The 19,992-nt window shown below is 42.3% G+C and overlaps 1 protein-coding gene across 8 annotated transcripts in view; it reads right to left on the bottom strand.

Annotated features, from left to right (window-relative positions):
* prdm16 (PR domain containing 16) overlaps window positions 1-19,992 on the bottom strand; it is a 177,544-nt gene that overhangs the window by 66,005 nt on the left and 91,547 nt on the right. For all 8 annotated transcript variants that reach the window (XM_069526109.1, XM_069526105.1, XM_069526103.1 and 5 more), the window contains exon 3: window positions 16,712-16,759. In XM_069526109.1, the coding sequence (XP_069382210.1) occupies window positions 16,712-16,759 (48 nt within the window). The remainder of the gene's footprint in view (window positions 1-16,711; window positions 16,760-19,992) is intronic.

The following is a 19,992-nucleotide window of genomic DNA, read 5'->3' on the forward strand; positions in this document are numbered from 1 at the left end:
TTGTTCTCCTCGGAAGCACAGCCACCTCACATCGGGAACAAGAGAAAGTGCTCAGTAGAGGACGTAGGCTAATTTGTAAAAGATACAGTGGCTGCATGGCTTTCCAAGGCGCTGTGGGGGAACCAAAACATTCAGCAGTTGTCCAAACAGATTCCTTGCTCCCCTCTGCTGTGGACGACACAGCACTGCTATAATTTACACACGCACACACACACACACACACACACACACACACACACACACACACACACGGACTGTCTTTCCTCCAGCGCAGGAATTTATTTTGCTTGGGGTGATTGCTGTGTCTGCAAGTTTTTTGAAGCCTTGTTAATGAATCTGAAACGGGGTCACACCAGGATTGATGGGTGAGAATTGTGTGTGCGTGTGTGTGTGTGTGTAATGCATAAAAAGGGAAGTGATGTGAGGAGCCATTATGAGATCACACAACTTAAGAAAGCTTTGTTGCACTTACAAGGTCCGTCATTGTTTTGATAGAGATGGTGCACTGTGGCAGATTTGATCAATGTAAGAACTGTGGTATGGCTGTGATAACACAACTGCTGTTGAGTGCATTTTTTTGTTATATGCCCAAGTGCATGTGTCTGTGCGTTCACATGTGCAACTTTTTCCTCGTCTGCTCTCTGCAGGGAGAAAAGTGAAAGGCAATAGGCAATAGGGGGCGCCTGCACACAGCTGGACATTCAAGTAATGCCACTGCATCCGCAAACGGGTCGCGCACACACACAGAAAACGCACACATACACAAACAAACACAAGCTGAGAAAAGAGAAAGTAATGAATATGAACCCTTTGTCCACCCTGTCACTCATTATCTTACATATTCAAACATTAATAGTCGATATCCTAGTGGAGTAATCTTTTTCAGCACTAACAACCTCAGAATAATGTTCCTTGGCTCTGCTCTCCAGGCTGTGGCAGTGCCAATGTGTGTGTGTGTGATTCTGCGTGTATGTTTGCGTGACCACCGCTGCCCTTCCCATATCTGTCTCCCATCGCTCTGTCTTATCACAGCACACACATACCTCAGCGTTGCCTCCTGTGATTGTGTAAAAAGTCTCAGGCTTTTTTTTCTCCACGCTCAAAGACAAGGAGAGGAAAAGTGAGTCTACTTGTTTGTGACAATACCAGGGTGAGCGGGCGCTGTGGTGCGCAGGAGATTCTGTTGTTATAGGGACAAAACAAATAAAGTGTCAGCCATTCAAACGATGGCTCGGCTCAAGGGGGTCAGGCCTAGCTAATTCCTTTGGAAAACAATCAACTGCCATCTTGTTTTCTACCTCGACAGCTGTCTTGACTTTTTTTTGCTTTGATAACGCTGATGGACAATTTAGAAAACTCAGCCAGAGTGGCAAGAGGGTCAAGGATTAAGTTACAAGCAGAAGTATACAATATATTTCATGTTAGGGGCTTGATTCAAGAGATAAGAAGGACAGAAGAAAACTTTCAATTTTCAGTAACATATATAGATAGTTGAGTTTTATTTGGCGAGAGTTATTCACCAGACCTTAAAAAAACAAAACTGCGAAGAATCCTTGTCATTATTTTTGTCATTTTTTTATGTCACAAGATTTTGGCAAGTAAACTCTGTGTGGTTATTGTACATTAATACATTAACATTTTCAAACACCATTTGCTCAAACGTGTTTGTGCTTTAGGCAGCCTGCAAGTTCATCCCGAACCTTATACCATGTGGTTTAAGTGCAACAGCCCAGTGGCTCTCTTTCCTTCTCAGTGAGAGTCACTGCTTTTAACTGTGTAAGCAATGGAAACGGCTGCGCTAGCAGGCTCAATACATAGGTCAGCCAGGATAACCCCCATATCCTGATTACTGACACAGAGTGCCCTCTGGAACATAGAGCATGCAGCATAAAAAAAGGCTTCAGTGAGCTGCGGCAAACACTAGTCTGGCCAGAGACCTGACCGGAAACTGAAAGACAGAGATTAAAGTGCCACTACTACAAGGTGATGCAGTGCTGTGTTTTCTTCATGCATGTAAACTGCAATGTGCTTAGCTGCTGACAAAAGACCCTTCAAAAATTCTAAGAAAAAGATTCAAAACTGTTAAAAAGTGAATATGACTGTATATCAGCAGGAAATTGAGCCAGAGAAGGATAAGTCACAATAGCTTTGTAGCCAGGACATCGGAGTCCTTTAGGTTTCTCCAACTGTTTTGAACAGAGCTGAAAGATTGATGGACAGAAAAGAGAAAAAAAGAGCTACAAAGAGAGAGAATAAGAGAGACTGCGTGTAAGGAGAGAGAAAAAATGGGGCTTTTAAATCTTCAGCTGATATGGCAGAGTGGGACCCCCCTCCTCCCACATGTCTATGAATATCTCTTTTATTATTACTATTGACCCATGTGCCATAAAGAACAGCAGGAGCTCTGCATTACTCAAGCCTCAGAACGATGCTGCTGCTGAAGGCCAACAAGCTCATGGACACACTGACAAACAACATACACATTATTCATTCAAAGTCACTGTTTGTGCAGATCTGGAATCAGATTCTTCTCACATTAGATAACTATGATTGTACCACCCATGGCTGGACTAAGATATCATGCTGGAAACCAATATTGTTATGATATTTTGTCATAATATTACAAAATTAATAAACGTATAGACCAAACTCTTTGAACATAGGGTTAGATATCAAGAACATAATGCGAACTTTATCTACTCTCTAACTGAAAGTTGCTTAAAAACATATATTGAAATTCAGCAAAATCACAAGATGTTCATATAAGTGGGATATAATTACAACTATTTCTCTGTCTTTTCTCTATCTGTGTGTGTGTGTGTGTTTGTGTGTGTGTGTGTGTGTGTGTGTGTGTGTGTGTGTGTGTGTGTGTGTGTGCACGTGTACTGGGGGGACACTTTGATAAATGGCCAGTTTATGGTGCTGTCACACTGAGGATGTCTATGGGGAAATACTTCCCCACAAGCGCTAGTGTGTGTGTGTGTGTGTGTGTGTGTGTGTGTGTGTGTGTGTGTGTCTGTGAATGGGCGTGTTTATGTGTGGTGAGGGGTACAATGCTCTGGTCATCTGATTGCAAGCCTGTGGTCGCTGGCGCATGATTAATCAAACTGATTGGATCGGGCAAATATGGTTTGTGATAGCACAAAACAACGAGAGGTCAGAGAGGGAGAATGGATTACTCCGTTGTGTGAGAAGATGTGTGCGGGGGGGTTTGTTTGTGGACGCGAGGATGTTTGAGTGTGTTTGTGTGTGAAGGTGCAGAGGTGTGTATGAAGGCGACCGGAGTGAGGGTGCTGTGTGTTTGAGGGTCAGGGGTCAAGTAAATGGAACATGAAAGACTAAAAACATAGTGTGCCGCTGCTGACACAGCCACAACCCTGTTAATATCTCACACGGGCTACGCACTTAGTTTGAGAACAGACATTCTCTCTCTCTCACTCTCACACACACACACAATCACACACAATCACACACATGCAAGCACACACCTACATACACATGATGTATCCCAGCGAGGTACACAGCAGCTTTTGTGTAATTGAGCTGTGCAAGTGCAGCTTTGTAATCGCTGACGTGTCTTTACATAGCCTTTGTGCCTGAACAATAGAGTGCCGGGACTAAGTTGTCGCTGGTCACAAGAAAGGAGGACGGGAGAGAGAGAAAGAGAGAGAGAGAGAGAGAGAGAGAGAGAGAAAGTGAGAGAGGAAGAAAAAGAAGAAAGAGAAAAAGAGGGAGAAAGAGACAAAGAAAGAGAGGATGGGTGTATAAAAAAAAGCAAGCAAGCAAGCAGCTCAGCCTGCATATATGGGTGCCACCTGGCCTTAGATCAATGCACTGACACAAAGGTCATTTTTAATATGCTTTGATCTGTCACCCCAGCTGGGTCGTGTGTGTGTGTGTGTGTGTTTAGCGGGGGGTGTTTGGGTGTGCTCTATCAAGCACGTCTTGTTTTCGGACGCCAGACACGGTGCGTGAACTATCAAATTGTCCCTTTAATAGCCCCATTCTTCTTCAGTCATTATTTCTCTAACTGGCTCTCTGGAGACGTGGACAAGGAGACAGAGATGGACTGACAGTCTGAAAAAGCAGCGACATGGGAGCGTTTTTCTGTAGTTATTAATTAGAAATTAAGTCTGGTCATTTATTGACTATTTCTATTCGTGTGTTCGTATAAAATGATTATTTTGTCATTTGGGTTATGACATCTGTTCTCCGTCTTTGACCCACAAAATCATATAAGCTAGATGAGCCACACCACAGCTCTCCTGACAATAAGCATCCTTCAACATTTTTGCCCTTTTCCATGTTTACACAAACACAAACTATCAATCAAGGTCAATCTTACATCTTTCAACCTCTCATTCTTCTCCCCTTGTGCCACACCACCCTTGTCAATCATGTGCCATATGTGAGAAAAACAACTCCTAATTGTGAGGCGGCAGCACATAAGAATATCCTTGGCTGCATCCAATCAGCAAGACATTAAGATAATAATATACATTCCCCATCTTTCTTTACTCCTCACTCTCTTTCAATTTCTTCTCTTTTCCTCTCTGTCTCTTTCCTCCCTTTTCTCTCTTTGAATCGGTTCCAACCTCTCACCCCGTGGGCAGGTGCTACTGTAATTAGCCGTTATTTGACTATCAAAAGTCAGGGAGTTGATTAAATGGCCACGAAGCGGAGCACAGAGCACTTTCCCTCTGAGCCCAGCCCCATAATTTCAAAAGCTTCTTGCAACCTGCTGAGGGCCTTTCAGGTCTGTGAGACGCCGCTTCCGTCCGCTGGTAAGAGCCTGTTGCCGGCGGTAATCAAAACTGATAATCTTACAGGAGAGAAAGGGGGTGGGGGGGTTGGAGGAGAAAAAAAGAGAACGAAAGAAAGAAATGCTTGGGGGCTTTCGTGAGGTTGGAGCTCAAACAGAGAGCCTTCCATTAGAAATGTGTTGTGGCTCTGAGGGGGCCGGTGGCCAGCAAGCGGTGAAAAATGCTGCCTTCTTAAGGCAAGTGAATGGCATCTCTTTAGTGATTAGGAGCAGTAATAATGGGCACCCCTGCCTGTTACCCCTAAGTCCATTTTATTGCTAATTCATTTACCTGTTATTTCAGACATACTTGACAGGAGTCACCTGCTAAGAAGTCATGTTTGTCAGGCAGGTATGCCCATTAGCTGGGGATCTTAAATCAGCCTCACAATGGCATCGGTAGGGGAGTAAGAACGGACGGCTTTGTTGTTAGCAGATAACACCACACCGCAGTCATCCTGACCAACATGGAAAATCTTTTCTGCCGCAAAAATAATTAGACTCCATCCCCGGAGTGATTCTTAATTAATGCATATTTTTTCATTGTAAGTGGATTTTAAGCCGAGCTGATCTGCTTTTGTGCTCTGTTGTGAAAATCCTGTACACTCAGGAAAGAAAAAAAATTACATCTGACCTCGTGCATTAAGGAAAAACAGCTTATTGAAAATGAGTTATGAAAACATGCAATAATCTCTTTTTGTGTGAAAATAATTCCATCTTTTGAACCCGGAGAACAAATTTTGAATTTGCTACAGTTTCCATTGCGTTTCTGTATTTTCCTGGCAGGGTCTGTTTTCACTGAGCAAAGCCATTAATATCCAAATATAATATCTGACTAGATATAGTTTATATTAGAATAAATCATGTGATGTAAATGCTGTTCAATTCCCCAAGGAGAATAAATAATCACTTTGACTCCCTGGTTAATGTTCTGGATAATTCTCTTCAGGGAAACACTTTCTATGATAATATCCACATATGAGCATCTCGAGCTGAAATGTCAAAGCTGAGATTAGAGCAATCTTGACTCCAAGTGTACGGTTTATTCCCACGGAGTGTACAGAGATGAAATGGGCTGTGGTATTAACGTAGCCAAGTGAAGAAGCACAGCAAAATATATGTAAGACTGATTTGATTGGAAATTGGAATTATAGTTGGGTATTACATTTTGCTGAAACTCTACTAGTTGAGACAATTATCAGCCCTGGAAAAGAAAAGAAGGTTTGCAGGGCCACAGGCTTCGTGAGGGTTTGTTTCAGCAGTACGCAGGTCACCCATCACATTCAATGTTGTTAGCTGAATAAAAGGATTATCCACTATGAATTAGTACAGAGACACAGAAACCCGTCTCTTGGGAGGATGCTGCCTCTCTCTCCCCCTCTCTCTCAATGTGAGTGTGTGATCCCCTCTCATTGCCTCTCTCTCCTGGGATCCCCCCCTCGGCCTAATCATTGTTTCTCTAACAGATAATTCTCCATGTCCTCACACGTGTCTGTGTGCATGTGTTTGTGTATGTGTTAATTAGCACCGAGTGTGCTCTTCCTTGTAATCACTTAATTAGGGGTGACGGCCCCGATGCTTGTTTACTCAATTAGCCATCCTCTTTAATTATCTAATTCACGGCGAGTCAACTGTCCTTGTTAGTAGGCTCAGTGAAAGTGTCATATGCTGATGCAGCTGTATGCTGTAATGTCTGCATTTCACCGGAGCGAAAATTATTAGATGGGTAATAAATAAAAAAAGTCAAAAGCAGAAAAGAGAAGCTAGCGCGATGTAAAATATACTGCATGTCTTTCCTTTTAAGACGACTCACACACACTTCACATGCGTTGTCAGACACTAGGCCACGCTCATGGACTTCATATGAGTGCCGAGCCTCATGCCTCAGATTACTGTCGCTCTGATTCCCCGAGATTTAGTCATTAATGATAAAATCTACGTCAAAAAGAAAAGAAAGAAAGTGAAGTCTCATGGTGAGCATGATTGATGGCTGCTTTAAATGGAGGCGTCCAGGGCCGGCTCTATTGTTTCTCCCAACCAGCATCGCCACCTACTCCACCACCTCCGCCCCCGCCTCCTTCATGTGGATTAAGGCCTGCCGTTTATTTAACAGTTCATTTGAGCAAAGGGGCGACCAAGGTGAAGGCGGTGGGGGGTGAGGGGGGGTGTGTGTTGGCAGGGTGTCTGTGCTGTACCGTGGCGGGACGTCCCCTGCGGGACAGTGCCAGGCTGCGCTGTGGGGAGACGAGACAGGGCCTCCCCAGTGGACTAATGCCCTGTAATGAAGATTAAGACTCAGTCAAAGACCATACTGTTCAGCTGAGATCGGAGGGAAGGAGCGAGGGATGGTAGGAGGGGCAGAGGAAAGGAAATGAGGATAAAGGATAAAGTAGGGAGAGAGGGGAAAGAGAACCAGGTTGTCAGAGTGTGTTTGAGGATGGATTATCCTAACTTTCAGTCATCTACAGCAAAACAAAAATGAATACATAAATGAGTTATTGTTTGAGGAGCTATATAAACTCACATTTTACACTTTTTGTTGAGTTCTAAATTTCTGAAACAGCTGCAGACATAAACAGTAAGGTGAGTGATTTCCCCATCATTATCAATGCAGGAAAAATAAAAAAAACCTTATAGAAAAATCCAGTGAAACAAAAACTACAATAAAAAACAACCACAAAGTATAAACTACAAAAAGGAATATACATTTTTGTCAAATGAATTTCCCCTGACTGAGCTGGGATCATAAAATGCATGTGTAGATAAATGCACTGTGGTCACTGAGCTGAAGAGCAGTCACACTTTTGATTGATGAAGGAAACTGACCAACATATTCTGTAGCAGTTGAAAAAGTAAAACCTTAAGTAAGGATCTGTTATTACCTATTAAAGATGTTACAGTTCAAGTGATTCTTGCCTGCGCATCTAACAGTGAGAATTCTTGATAAAATAATTAATAATCAAGCCGATTTACCTATTTACTTAAAGAACTCCTGGGGAATATGTTTCTTTAATGCGAGTTACTCCACTTTCTTTACCATCAAATTTTATCCGGCTGCCACCATGGGTGTGCACTAGTCAGCTAGGAAACTATTCCACATTAAATATCTGTGTCATTCATTCAGTCTTCACTAATGTAACTTTGAAAGTTTGTTTACAAACGCATATTTTTTATCTTGCAAATTATAATTTCTTCACTTAACTTCGCTTTTTCTTTCATCTTTAAGACTGACCCATGATCCTGCATCTCACTGACAGCGAATTTGTCTTTTTGTAATACATGTATGTGTATGTGTGTGTGTGTGTGTGTGTGTGTGTGTGTGTGTGTGTCAGTGTGTGACAGTTAACCAGAGCAGCCTCAACACACGGCACACTTCACTTATCACTCTATGGTTAAAAGCTCCCCAAAGACCCTTTACACCCAGACACACTCCTACTGTCTCCCGCCATCCCCTCATCCTTTACTTCTATGTCTCCCTGAGTTCCCTCCTTCCCTATTCTTTGTTTTTCATGGAACAATTTTCAAAAGTTTTGTCTTCCTAAAATATTCAACAGGGGCAGAGCGATATGCAGACCCACGTTTAGATGGATGGATGGATGGATGGGTAGGTGGGTGGATGGGTAGGTGGGTGAGTGAAGAGAGGGGGATCTTTTTTCACATGACCTTGTGTTAGTGGGGCCAGTCCCTCTCCCCCCACTCTCTCTTCCCCAGACGAGCTATGTCTGTGACTGGACTGGCAGTTCTTGCCCCTCTTGGGCATTCTGGCATTCCTTCGTGTCATGCCGCCCCCATCCCCCTGCCTCCGGCTGTCTCTTGCCCTCTGAGGGTTTCCATCTTTACTGACGCTCACTCTCTTCCTTTAACTCACATTTTTTTCTACAGACATTGTGTTGTGTCAACACGTTGCCATATCTTGTTTCTATGGCAGCTTTTTTTGCCTTTAATTGTCAATTGAAACCTGACAGCTCATTAGGCAAAGATATTTTCTAAAGATATTCTGAGATGGTTCGATTTTAAAGATTTAAAGATAACTCAGACGTGTACATTGTGCACTTTTCCAACACAAAAGAAATGCTCCCCCTTGTGATACAGAGTTTCAAATGCAGCCGGCTGTTCTCACACACAGATGAACCTTATCTCCCTCATCTGACAAGTGAAATAGTTTTTGACGAGAGGGACCACACAACTTTGATTCGCCGCCTACCCCTGGCTTTCAGGTCTCCGTGGCAACGCAATGCGGGTTGTCATGTTATTATCAGCAGTGCTTGACCAGCCAGCCCTCTGCATTCACTCTGTCCGCCTTAATGGACTCACTGCTTTCTCGCCAGACGAAGTGTGTTTATGTGTGTGTAAGTGTGTTTGTGTGTATTTAAGTGTGTGTTCTAGTGTCTATTTTGAAGGGTATGTGCGCCAAATGCCCTTAAAAGCACCAGAAGGTGAAAATAATGTCCCAGAGTGAAGATATTGTACCAATGATTGAAGAGGCCATGAGCTGTTGAGTGCCTGAAGAAGTGTTGCTGCTTTCATATGATCATTTGTATATTCAAATAACACAAATCAATATTTTATGGAGCAAAAATGTCTTGACGAAAGGTCTGTTGTACAGGCAGTATTTCAGGAGATCCTCTTATGGGTCTTATAAGTAAATAATGAAATCTGATGTTTTATTTGTCCAGTGCCCCCCACCACCTCTACAGCCATTTCATTTAGTCATTTTGCAGGATGAGGAAAAGTCTGTTCTCTGCACTTTTTGACAAGTGTGTAATCAAGTTCAAGTTACAACAGAGGCTGGTGAATGACACACACTGTTGATTGTGGTATATTTAGGCTGTACTATTTGTGGGTCTTTTGCAATGGATCTGATGGCTGAATGCAATCAAACCCTGGTGAGTCCGGGTGCAACTCCAACACCTATGCAACAATGACAATAACTTCTTCCGGGCCACTGTATGACAAATTAATCATAAGGACAAGAAAAAGAAAACCTTTTTTTCACTCAAAAACAAAACCAAACCCATTAGTGTGTCAGGGGGGAGTTTTGTTGCTGTAGAAGTGTAGTGAAAAGTAAGGAAACAACACAATGTGCGCATTTCAAGTAGTAAATATAAATTTGTTAACTTGAGTGTGTGAGTATGTGTATGTGTCCGTGTCGGGAGACTCATATGACAGACCCTGCAACTGTCAGACTATCGCCCTCCTCCTTTTGTTGGGTGACCCCGGAGAATGTGGTGGGAATGGCCACTGGGTGAGAGATTATGGAGAGACAAAGACTGCGAGAGAGGGAACGAGAGAAGGAAAGAAAGAGTGAAGGGCAGAAGAAAAGAAAGAGAGAGAGTGAGACAGAGAGGGAAAGAGAGACGGGTCAGGGAGCCAGCTGATGTGAGAGTGCCTCCGATCACCTCGTGCTTCTCCTTCGCCCCCTCACTCTGTCCCTCTCTATCTGTTCTACTCGTTCTTTCTTTCATTCCCACTTGAATTCCTCTCCCAGCGCTTCACTCCGATGTGACGTCAGGTTTTGATCTGAGATAACAACAGAGATGCGTCAGTCAAGGCCCACACAAACACACTGGACACACACACACATACACACAAGTTAAGAGTGCCACTGCAAGTTAAAAGTGACACTCAGCAAGCAAGCACACACACACACACACACACACACACACGCATGCATAGTGACACACAGCAGTGGCCTTTGAGTGAATGTTCCTCACAGGGCATAATGACAGCATTCTGCAGCAACCATAGCTAGGACAGTTCCCACAGACAAGACAGAGAGAGAGAGAGAAAGAGCATTTCTTTCTGTTTTCACCTCTCCTCCTACTCCCCACCTCCTCTCCAACAACCCTGACTTTGTCTGAACCATGAAACCTTCCTCAGATCAAAGCTTTGGCTATTAAAATATGTAGACATGTGAATCTGCAATTTGTGATTATAGACACATCAGAAAAATGATCTTTTGATTCCTGAAAATTGTTACAATTGTGGGGAAATGTATAAATGATCAAATGTGAATTATTCAATTTATATATATATTATTTAAATAAATACAGTGAGTAAATTTTAGAATTGATTTCAAGGTTTTATTGCTGACAGATCTGGACTTGCACCTAAATACACTTCAGATCTTTTGACACCATAACTGTGTGTCTGGTCGTAACCTGAGGTCCTCAGTGAAGGCCCTGCTCGCCATTCCACAGTCCTGGCTGAGGACCAGAGGTGACAGGGTCTTTTCTGTCAGAGCTCCTACTCTGTTGAGATCTGAGGAGATCCATCTGGCAAACTCCTTATCCTTTTTTAAAGAAACTATTTTATAGGTGTCCTTTCGTTTAAAAAAAAAAATCTTGTTTATACTATTTTCTCATCTGTAACATTCTTTCATTTTATATTTGTGCTCTAATGCTGTGTGATCATTAAACAGTTTTCAATTGTTTCCTATTGTTTGCTTGAATTTTCAACTTGTATAGCACCTAACTTTGTTTTGAAAGGTGCTAAATAGATTGTATTATTATAATTTTTATTGCTTCCAGCTCCATTTTCTAGCCATGGATCTTTTTTGCACACTTATGTTATGGACAAATTTAGAGCATTAAAAATACAGATCAGTAGCAGAGAAGTTGATTGTGAGGTGGTTTGAGATAAAGTTTGTCACCAGTGATATCCAACAATCCTCTGCAAACAACAACCTTTCCTGACACACTTTTTCAATATGCATGAAACCTGGTTGAGTGTTCCCTCTGTTCATTTCCAAGGTAAACGTCTGTCTTTACACACAGGACGATGTCAGGTGGTAAGAGGTATGCATGAAAGATTATCCTGTCTCAGAATCCAAACATTCCCCAACATACATGATTTTGACCATGTGAGCTCAATCTCTGCATATTTGTCTGTCTGCAAAGGGACCACTCCCTGAGTCTCTGCAACCTCCCAGAAAAACACGAGGTGGAGGATCTCTGCTGACTGCCTCCAGTTTCAAACCACTTTGGTCATCACTTTTTTCCCCCTCATTGAACCTGACACAGCGCAGGACTTGGTGGTGTGTATTTTGAAGGGGGATGGGGATGGAGGTGGTGACGGTGGCGGTGCCGGGTGGGGAGCAAGTTTCTGAATAATATGAAAACATGTCACTCAGATCCCATTAAAACATCTATCTATCTATACATCAATACATACATATATAAATCTATACATCCATCCATCCATCCCCATCTATTCTTATTGATGATTAATTATTGTTTATTTTATCATATAAAATTTTAATGAAACAGACTCTATCCTACAATATGCTTTATTTTTATGAGTGTGTGTGTTCAGGCCATTTCCTGCTCTTTAGGCTCATCACTGAACAGTCAAGTCGTGGCCCTGGGGAACCCATTGCAGAGCCCTGGGCCTTCACACCCCCATACACACAGATATATACGCACACATGCACAGAGCCACCCCCTATAACCAGGGGGTATTTGTGATGCTCGGCATTATGAAAAATGACTTGCCCCCGTGGCGCACCGGGGTGGCAAATGATTATAATATCCAGATAATCATTTCAAACAAATTATCATAATTATCAATCAATCATGAGGCTATTTAAGCAGAGGGAGGGATGGGGGAGTGCGGTGCCATTGGCGGGGGGTAAACTATGGCCCGAAGCTCTGGATCACTTCTGTGACCCATGAGCCTCCCTCTGTCCACATAATAGCCCTCATACATTAAGGGTCATTTAGCTAGCGTATTTAGAGACTCAATTCCCCAGCTTGATACGGGAAAAGGAACATATTCACACACACAATTGCGTGCACTCACACACACCCATAGAAATCACCATGGCAGCTGACCCCCAGTTGGCTCCTTAGTCTTTCAACATAGAGTGGGAAAAATCTACTTATAGGTCAGGGTTCACAGATGTATACTTATGCATCATGACGCAGACAGAACAATAACAAGTGCTGGAGTTTGAATAAAAGAACATGAAAGAACAAACGCAGAAGAAAGGAAATGTGTCACTATCAGGAAACGCATCAGTCGGAAAGAGAAACACTTTAGGAAGCATGTTCACCTTCACTGAGACAAATAAGAGAGGAAGAGTGACAGTGAGGCGAACAGAAGACTTGATCATCTTAAAGAGATATTCCGCTGTATCTTTTCACAGAAAATCCCCTGTGAAAAGCAACATGAACTGATTCCATCTTGGTGGTACTGAGAAGCATATGAATGGGGATTGGGGAGAGAAAAAGAGACAGAGAGGGAGAGAGATAGATAGTAGCCTTCGGGGGAGATGATCGTCTTGGGAAAAAAGCAATCAGTGCTCATTGATTTTCTCTGCTGGTTGAATGGAGGGTGTCTATCTGGAAGTCATTATCTGCCATCTGATCTGCTGGAGTGTTTACACACGTTGGGATGGACAGCAGCCCTCTTCTGAAGATGAGGATTAACACACACACACACAGACCCACACACGTAAATACACCCACCCACGCACACACACACATACACGCAGAGCATAGCCAGTCTTTTTTGCCCCTGCGCCCTATCTGGCTTTCACGTTTAAATAAAAATAACACACACAGAGACTTAAGCACATGTGCTGAGTGTGAATGAGAATATACGTAAGCAGGGCCTAGACAGCTAAACAGACAGATAGTCCTGTTTTGTATGGCCGGACCAGAACAAACCCAACAATCCCTGATCCTATCACCAATAGCCTCTGATAGAAATCTATAGCTCCAACAACACCATCCTGTCTACAGAGAGAGAGAGAGAGAAAGAGCGAGAGGGATGAGTGGAGGAAGACGGATGAAGTCAGTGGAGACAGGATTCAGATAACAAATCCTTTTTATTTTCTGTCCGTGTGTGAAGATGCATGTGTATTTATGTGAGCGTGTGTATAAGCCAATGTGGCTTGATCTGAGTCTCAGTAAGGGCCAATGAATATTGGGACACACAGACACACACACACACACACTCAGGGCAGCTGAAAGTAAGAGGGCTGGAGAAGCTACAATAACATCTTTGCCTTTGTTTTATCCCTCGTCTTAACCCTGATTCCTGTAGTTGCCTCTCTCTGTCTGACTCAGCAATGAACCATTGTGGTGAACCATTTAAATGTGTCAATGAGTGGCAAGGTTAAACACATTTCTATAATAACTACAATACTGGGACGGCACTTATGAAACCACATTTAAAGTCACTAGATCCAGATTTGTATTTGGATCTGCACCAAATTTCACACACATAAACATTTTTTTTACATTTTTCATGTAAATCCAAATTGCTCTCTCAGCAATAAATGAAATGTTGCAAAACAGCCTATCTCACAATGGTAAAGAAAGTGAAAAAAAAATCCCTGATATATTGGAACTGCACCAAAATAGAGTTTTTTTAAAGATTTTAATTTCTGTTTCCTCTTTATTTCTTTTAATCTTCATCTCTGTTGTTTCACATGACTGAAATTGTTTTTTATCTTAATTATATTAAAATATATTTTCTTGAGTTTGATATACTCTGAGTCTCTTTGTAATTTGGGTTTTAAAAGTGCTTCATTGACATCACTTCCTGCCTCTGCCTGTTGCACTCTTCAGCTCCACCTCTTGTCCGAATAATGCGGTGGATAGCGTCTGTACAGAGAACCTCCCTCTGTGTTGTGCGTGTGTGAAAAGCAAACTGCGGGTAAACTCGATAGACGATTCTCCGGGTTTTACCCACAGGTCATGTATGAAAACTACTGAAGTCATGTAAAATGAATCTTTTCAAATCGGCTCCTCAATACCAAGTAGTCGCATGCAAAAATCTCTCTTTATACAAAACATATGTAACATATACAAACACAAATCGGTTGAGTTTAAATGTAGTGTAAAGTGCAGCAACAAATTAGATCTAATAACACACACACACACACACACACACACACACACACACACACACACACACACACACACACACACACACACACACACAGCTTTCAGCAGTGAACTAGTTTATTCACAAGCTACAACTCAATTAACCTTCTACCTTAATCAAGCATAGCGGTGGTAATGACACAGTGGCGGCGGGAGAAAGAAGACGTGCATGTGTACATTTGTCTGTGTGTGTGTGTGTGTGCCTGTGCCCTGTGTTTGTGTGTGACTGCACGATGTGGATGAATGAGTCATGTCATACGGAATGGCTCATGCATAATTTCATTCATATTCATAACAGGCATGTGGTCTGCCACCGCCCGATGAGGGCCCACCGCAACTCACACTCTGCATAATGAGATGTGGCCAGTGTGTGTGTGTGTGTGTGTGTGTGTTTTGATTTTAGGTACTAAAGGTAAGTGTACTTGATGTCTGAGTTCTCTATGACAACTTCATGCTCCTATCTGTGCATATACAGCACTGTTATACATGCCTATGCACTTGTGAACATAGAAAAGCCTGTGTGTGCTGAGTGGAGTGCACGGGCCACTCTCACGTGTAAGGTGGTCAGGTAGTTTATAAAACCATCCAGGTTTTTCCACATTGTATGAACATGTGGGGAACAGGGAACAGCCCAAACCACCTGTGGTCAGCTCTTAAAATAAGCTCATTGACTAATGTAGGATTTCAAATCAACCAAGCAGTCTGTGATTTGCATGGCTGCGTGTTTATAGAGGGTACAGCCTCAAGACCCTTGACCTGATATGCAAATGAGCAAATTTACGTGACTCTGTTTTTCTAAGGACAAAATTGGTCATAATTGTCAATTACACCAAAGGGGATTTGAAGTGAATTACGTCTTGTTGAGGTTGTTCATGAGGTGAGGTAAACATGTTCACTCCTCTCACACACTGCTTTTATTAAGGGGAGCTGTGTTTCTCATGGTGATGTAGTCCACCATTAGTTCTGCTCCTGATGTTTTGACCATCCTGTCATGTGAGATGAGGCAAAAGTCAAATAGGAACTTTTGGAGATTGAGTCCAAATCTCAGCTCTAATATCTTCTGATAACTAAATCCATATCCATTAAAACGTTCAAGGCAGCATCCATAGAATGCCACTCAGAAGAACAAATGCTTTTTGCTCTATTTTATCTACCAACATGAATCCATGATTTATATTATATTGTGAATTTCTAAGACAAAATCCATTAATAGGCCTTTAGGTTTAGGTATTTGAAAGTAGAAGTAAGTTGGTAGTAAGTGAGTATTTGATGGAAAAAAAAAAATCACTTAATTTACCACTGTCGCAGTTTCAGATTTCTGATTCGACTAACACGATTGACTTGAGCTGGAGCTACGCCTACATGGCTCCGGTCGTTCTATAGACAGAGTCAACTCTGCAGCCGCCATTGTTCTTTCACGGACGATTAGATGGACATGAACTCTCTTGCCATCCTGTCTTGACCCGGGCGACACTGGCCGTAAAAAACTAACTGCCCAGCCTCCTCAGTAAATTTATCACCTCATAAAGTGGTCAGTGACTAGTCAATGGTAAGCATCGGTCACAGTGTGTGTGTGAGTGTCAGCGTGAAGAGAGGGTTTCCTGGATTGTAGATCATTGTCTGTTAGTCTTTCTCGATGAGCAAACGTAGAAGTGGAAGGCAGACTTTGAATCCAGTGTAAAAAAAAAAGTAAAAAGCTTGTATGGAAATACATTTTCTTGTCTATTTATGTAGCAGTAATTAAAAGTGCGGGTGTCATGTGAGCCTCAGACATTTTAATGCATTTTATTTATCAGAATGGAAGAACACATCTGCAACTGGCGGTCCATGTGTAAAGACATCGACAGTGTACAGCATGTCCTTTTGGACAGGTTTCAGGGGAAACGTTTTGTTTCATGAATTCAGACACAAAAATGTATCTGGAAATTTGTGCTTGCTACAAAATCCAAATTCCCAGCGTAGATGTCACACTGGAAAGAGGTACAGAGATAGATTGGTACAGATGTAACTGTCTTACCTTTTTCATGCAGCTGTCAGTGGAGGTCTCTTCATGGTCATTCATCATCTGATGAAAACACACAAAAACAAAGCATTTGTTAAAGCTTTATGGTATCAAACCCACATTAATGTTCAAGAATGATCCCCAATTGGGAAGAAAATCTGCTGATTCATTAAAAGAGAATATCGACTGCCGTGCTTCATGGAGCTTCAGTCACGGCTTGTGACCATCGCTTGATGACATGAGCACAGGGTGTTCACAGTTCATCACACAGAGCCTCTGGGCAACAAATGTAACCAGAGGGATATAATAATGGTCTGAGAGGTCACAAAAACACACTCACAGATGCAAACACAACACTACACACACACCCTCTCTGATGAATGAATGCCCCACAGATTTGACGTTAATTCTCTGCTTCAGCGTTGCAGGAAATTCTCGCGGAGACTGTTTCTGTGTGTGTCTGTGAGTGTCTGTGTAATTAAGCCTTCAAGCAATATTTACTGGGGGCAGATGGGTGGTAGAATGCTCCCAGTGTCTACCAGAGGAAATGAGGGAAGTGGGGGAATGATGGAGAGATGGGGCTGCTCTGCTGCAATGAGGGAGCATTTCACATATAATGGCAACCCAGAGTCTCGCCCTGACCGTCTGTCTCTTTCTCTCCCTCTCTGAAGCCCATTGATGGCAGCCGAGGATCAAAGAAGAGATGCAGACTGTTTTCAGAGCAGTTTTAGGTGTAGGGTGCGGGGGATCGCCTCGGTACTTAGCTGAGTTTAAGTGAAATTAGGCCTATAAAACTTCCTCAAGCACTGACACACGGCATATCTGAGCCTCCCTTTTCCTGCTCCCTATCCTCCCCATCTGCCCTTTCACAGTAGGCGTGTTGTTTGGCTATTGCGACAAGACTGGCCTTTATATTAGAGCTGGCGTAATAAAGTTTGTATTTCCTAAACCAATGTGGCCCACTCTGATTGGGAAAGAGACATTTATCTGCTATGGAATCTGTGGAGCTATTCTTTGAAAGCTGGCATACAGCAACTTCTTTTCATTCACCTCTCTATACAAGGTTTCGATTCACAGGAGGGAAATATGAATTGTGTGCATGAATTTCTGGGCGTATGAGCTCACATTTGTCTCGTCACACCTCTGTCAACTCTAGTCCTTCGAAACAAACTACGATTTAATTTGGACCCAAATAACCTGACTCAGATGACTTGGGAGTTAAATTAAAGTGAAAAATCATGTTTAAAACTGGTACAGAAAAAGGTTGACTATGGAAACCATGTTTAGAATGGGTAGAAATACATTTCCTGGAGAAAGTGTGAGACCAGTTTGCTTCTTTGGCCATTTTAAAGATTGGTAAAATAAATAAATAAATAAATACTGTGACACAAAACATGCCCAACAATTTCATCCCAAGAGCTTAGAGGTAAGAACCACAAACACCACACCAACTAAAAGTGACACTTCAAGGCAAACTAACTAATGAGTAATTTTACCACTATTTCTGCCTGACGTCACTCACTGCTCTACACAAGGGGGCGGCTGTGGTTGAGGGGTTGGTGGTCAGTGGTTCGATTCCAGTCATGCCAGATACTGAACCATGAATTGCCCCTCATAGAAAAAAGTGCTACATATAGGTGCGCTGCATGAATGTGTTTGTGAATGGGTGAATGGTAATGTAATGTACTGTAAAGCATATATATTGTAAATGCATAATATACTTTTCTGCCTCTAGGGGTCTCTCAATAAAAATTACAATATATGGAAAAAAAACAATAGATGGAATTTAGGCTGCGAATCAACATCGCATCCTAATGTGAGTTCTTGTCTTCACCAACATTGTTGTCATTGTTTCTGCTGATTAGGATTTACTCCGTGTTAACATTTCAGGAGGTTTTTACCAGGAGCAGAATTACCCACCGAAGCCTCCTCCTATCCCAAAAAAATAACCTGGTAATTCAATTTGTTTAAAGTTTCCTGTTAGAAATCTATCGACCATTGGTGGACAAATGACTACTCATTAGTTGAAATTATCCAAAAGTGTTTCAGAAAGATAAATTAGGTTACTATGTCTGGACTATAGGTAAAATGTGCTTGTGAACTTTAAACGTGGCGACAAAGTAGACAGAGAGAGAGAGAGAGAGAGAGAGAGCGAGCAAGCACACTTCCCCTTTCTTGTAATGCACAAGACCAGCTGCAACAGTTTACAAAACCAACAGCTTGGCTGGGTCGTCTAAAATGCTACCAGGCGTTCAACAAGTATAAGACAATTTCTGGACTTTCCCCCTGCTCTATGGGAGCTACATGCCAAGTGTAAATATGTGTATGTATCAAATTGTGCAAGAGTAACCTAAAACTGTAGAAGACATGCAAGCAGACATGAGTGGTTTTACTGATTCCTTAATGTCTTTCAGCCTCAGGTGGGGGGTCGGGACTGTGTGGGCTTTTTATCATCCAAACATCAGCTCTGGGTCTACAAACACTGAGCTGACTGTCAGGAAAAATGCTAATTGTAAAACTTCTTGGCTTTGAATTCTAAATTGTTTAAACGTGGTCCAATAAACTTTTTTTGTTAAAAGTAGAATTTAAAGATTGGTGTTTGAACAAGGTTTCCAGTTCTTGAAACACAGGGGCACGAGCAATGATGACAATAACTAACACAAAGACAGGTGGAGAAGCTCTTTCAACACTGGGATACTGTACACACACACACACACACACACACACACACACACACACACACACACACACACACACACACACACACACACACACACACAGAATAGCTTAGCCTTGCAGTAGGACCCCGCCAAGCAAATAAATAAGCTATTAATTAGAGAAGGAAAATGTGATTGGCTGCTGACTGGCAGTCCTATGATTTATTGCATGTGTCACCATCATCTCAAAGTGACTTTTCTCTGCGTCGGTGAGACAGGTCCACATAGAGACTGGCCTATGTTGAGAGGGATAGATTTTCCACTACACAGAGAGAGGTAAAACTGTCCATTTGTTCTGTATCTTGCCTGCTGAATGCTGACATGTCAATATGCCTTATGGAAAAGAGAAAACAGTGAAGCGAGGGTAATTAGAAATAGAAAGTGCGTGTTAGACTGAGTCTGGGCTTACAGATTTCTCTCCCTGGCCCATATGACCTCAAACATAAACAAATCCAGTTGTGGCTTGATGAAAGAGCAGCCACCTGCAGAATCCTTCCACCAAGAGCTGTCCAGACCCTCATTAGGGGTATGCGTAAATGTGTGTGTTTGTGTATGTATATCTTACCATGTCTGTGGTGT

Source organism: Paralichthys olivaceus, chromosome 6 (genome assembly GCF_024713975.1).
Source record: "Paralichthys olivaceus isolate ysfri-2021 chromosome 6, ASM2471397v2, whole genome shotgun sequence".
Classification (NCBI taxonomy): domain Eukaryota; kingdom Metazoa; phylum Chordata; class Actinopteri; order Pleuronectiformes; family Paralichthyidae; genus Paralichthys; species Paralichthys olivaceus.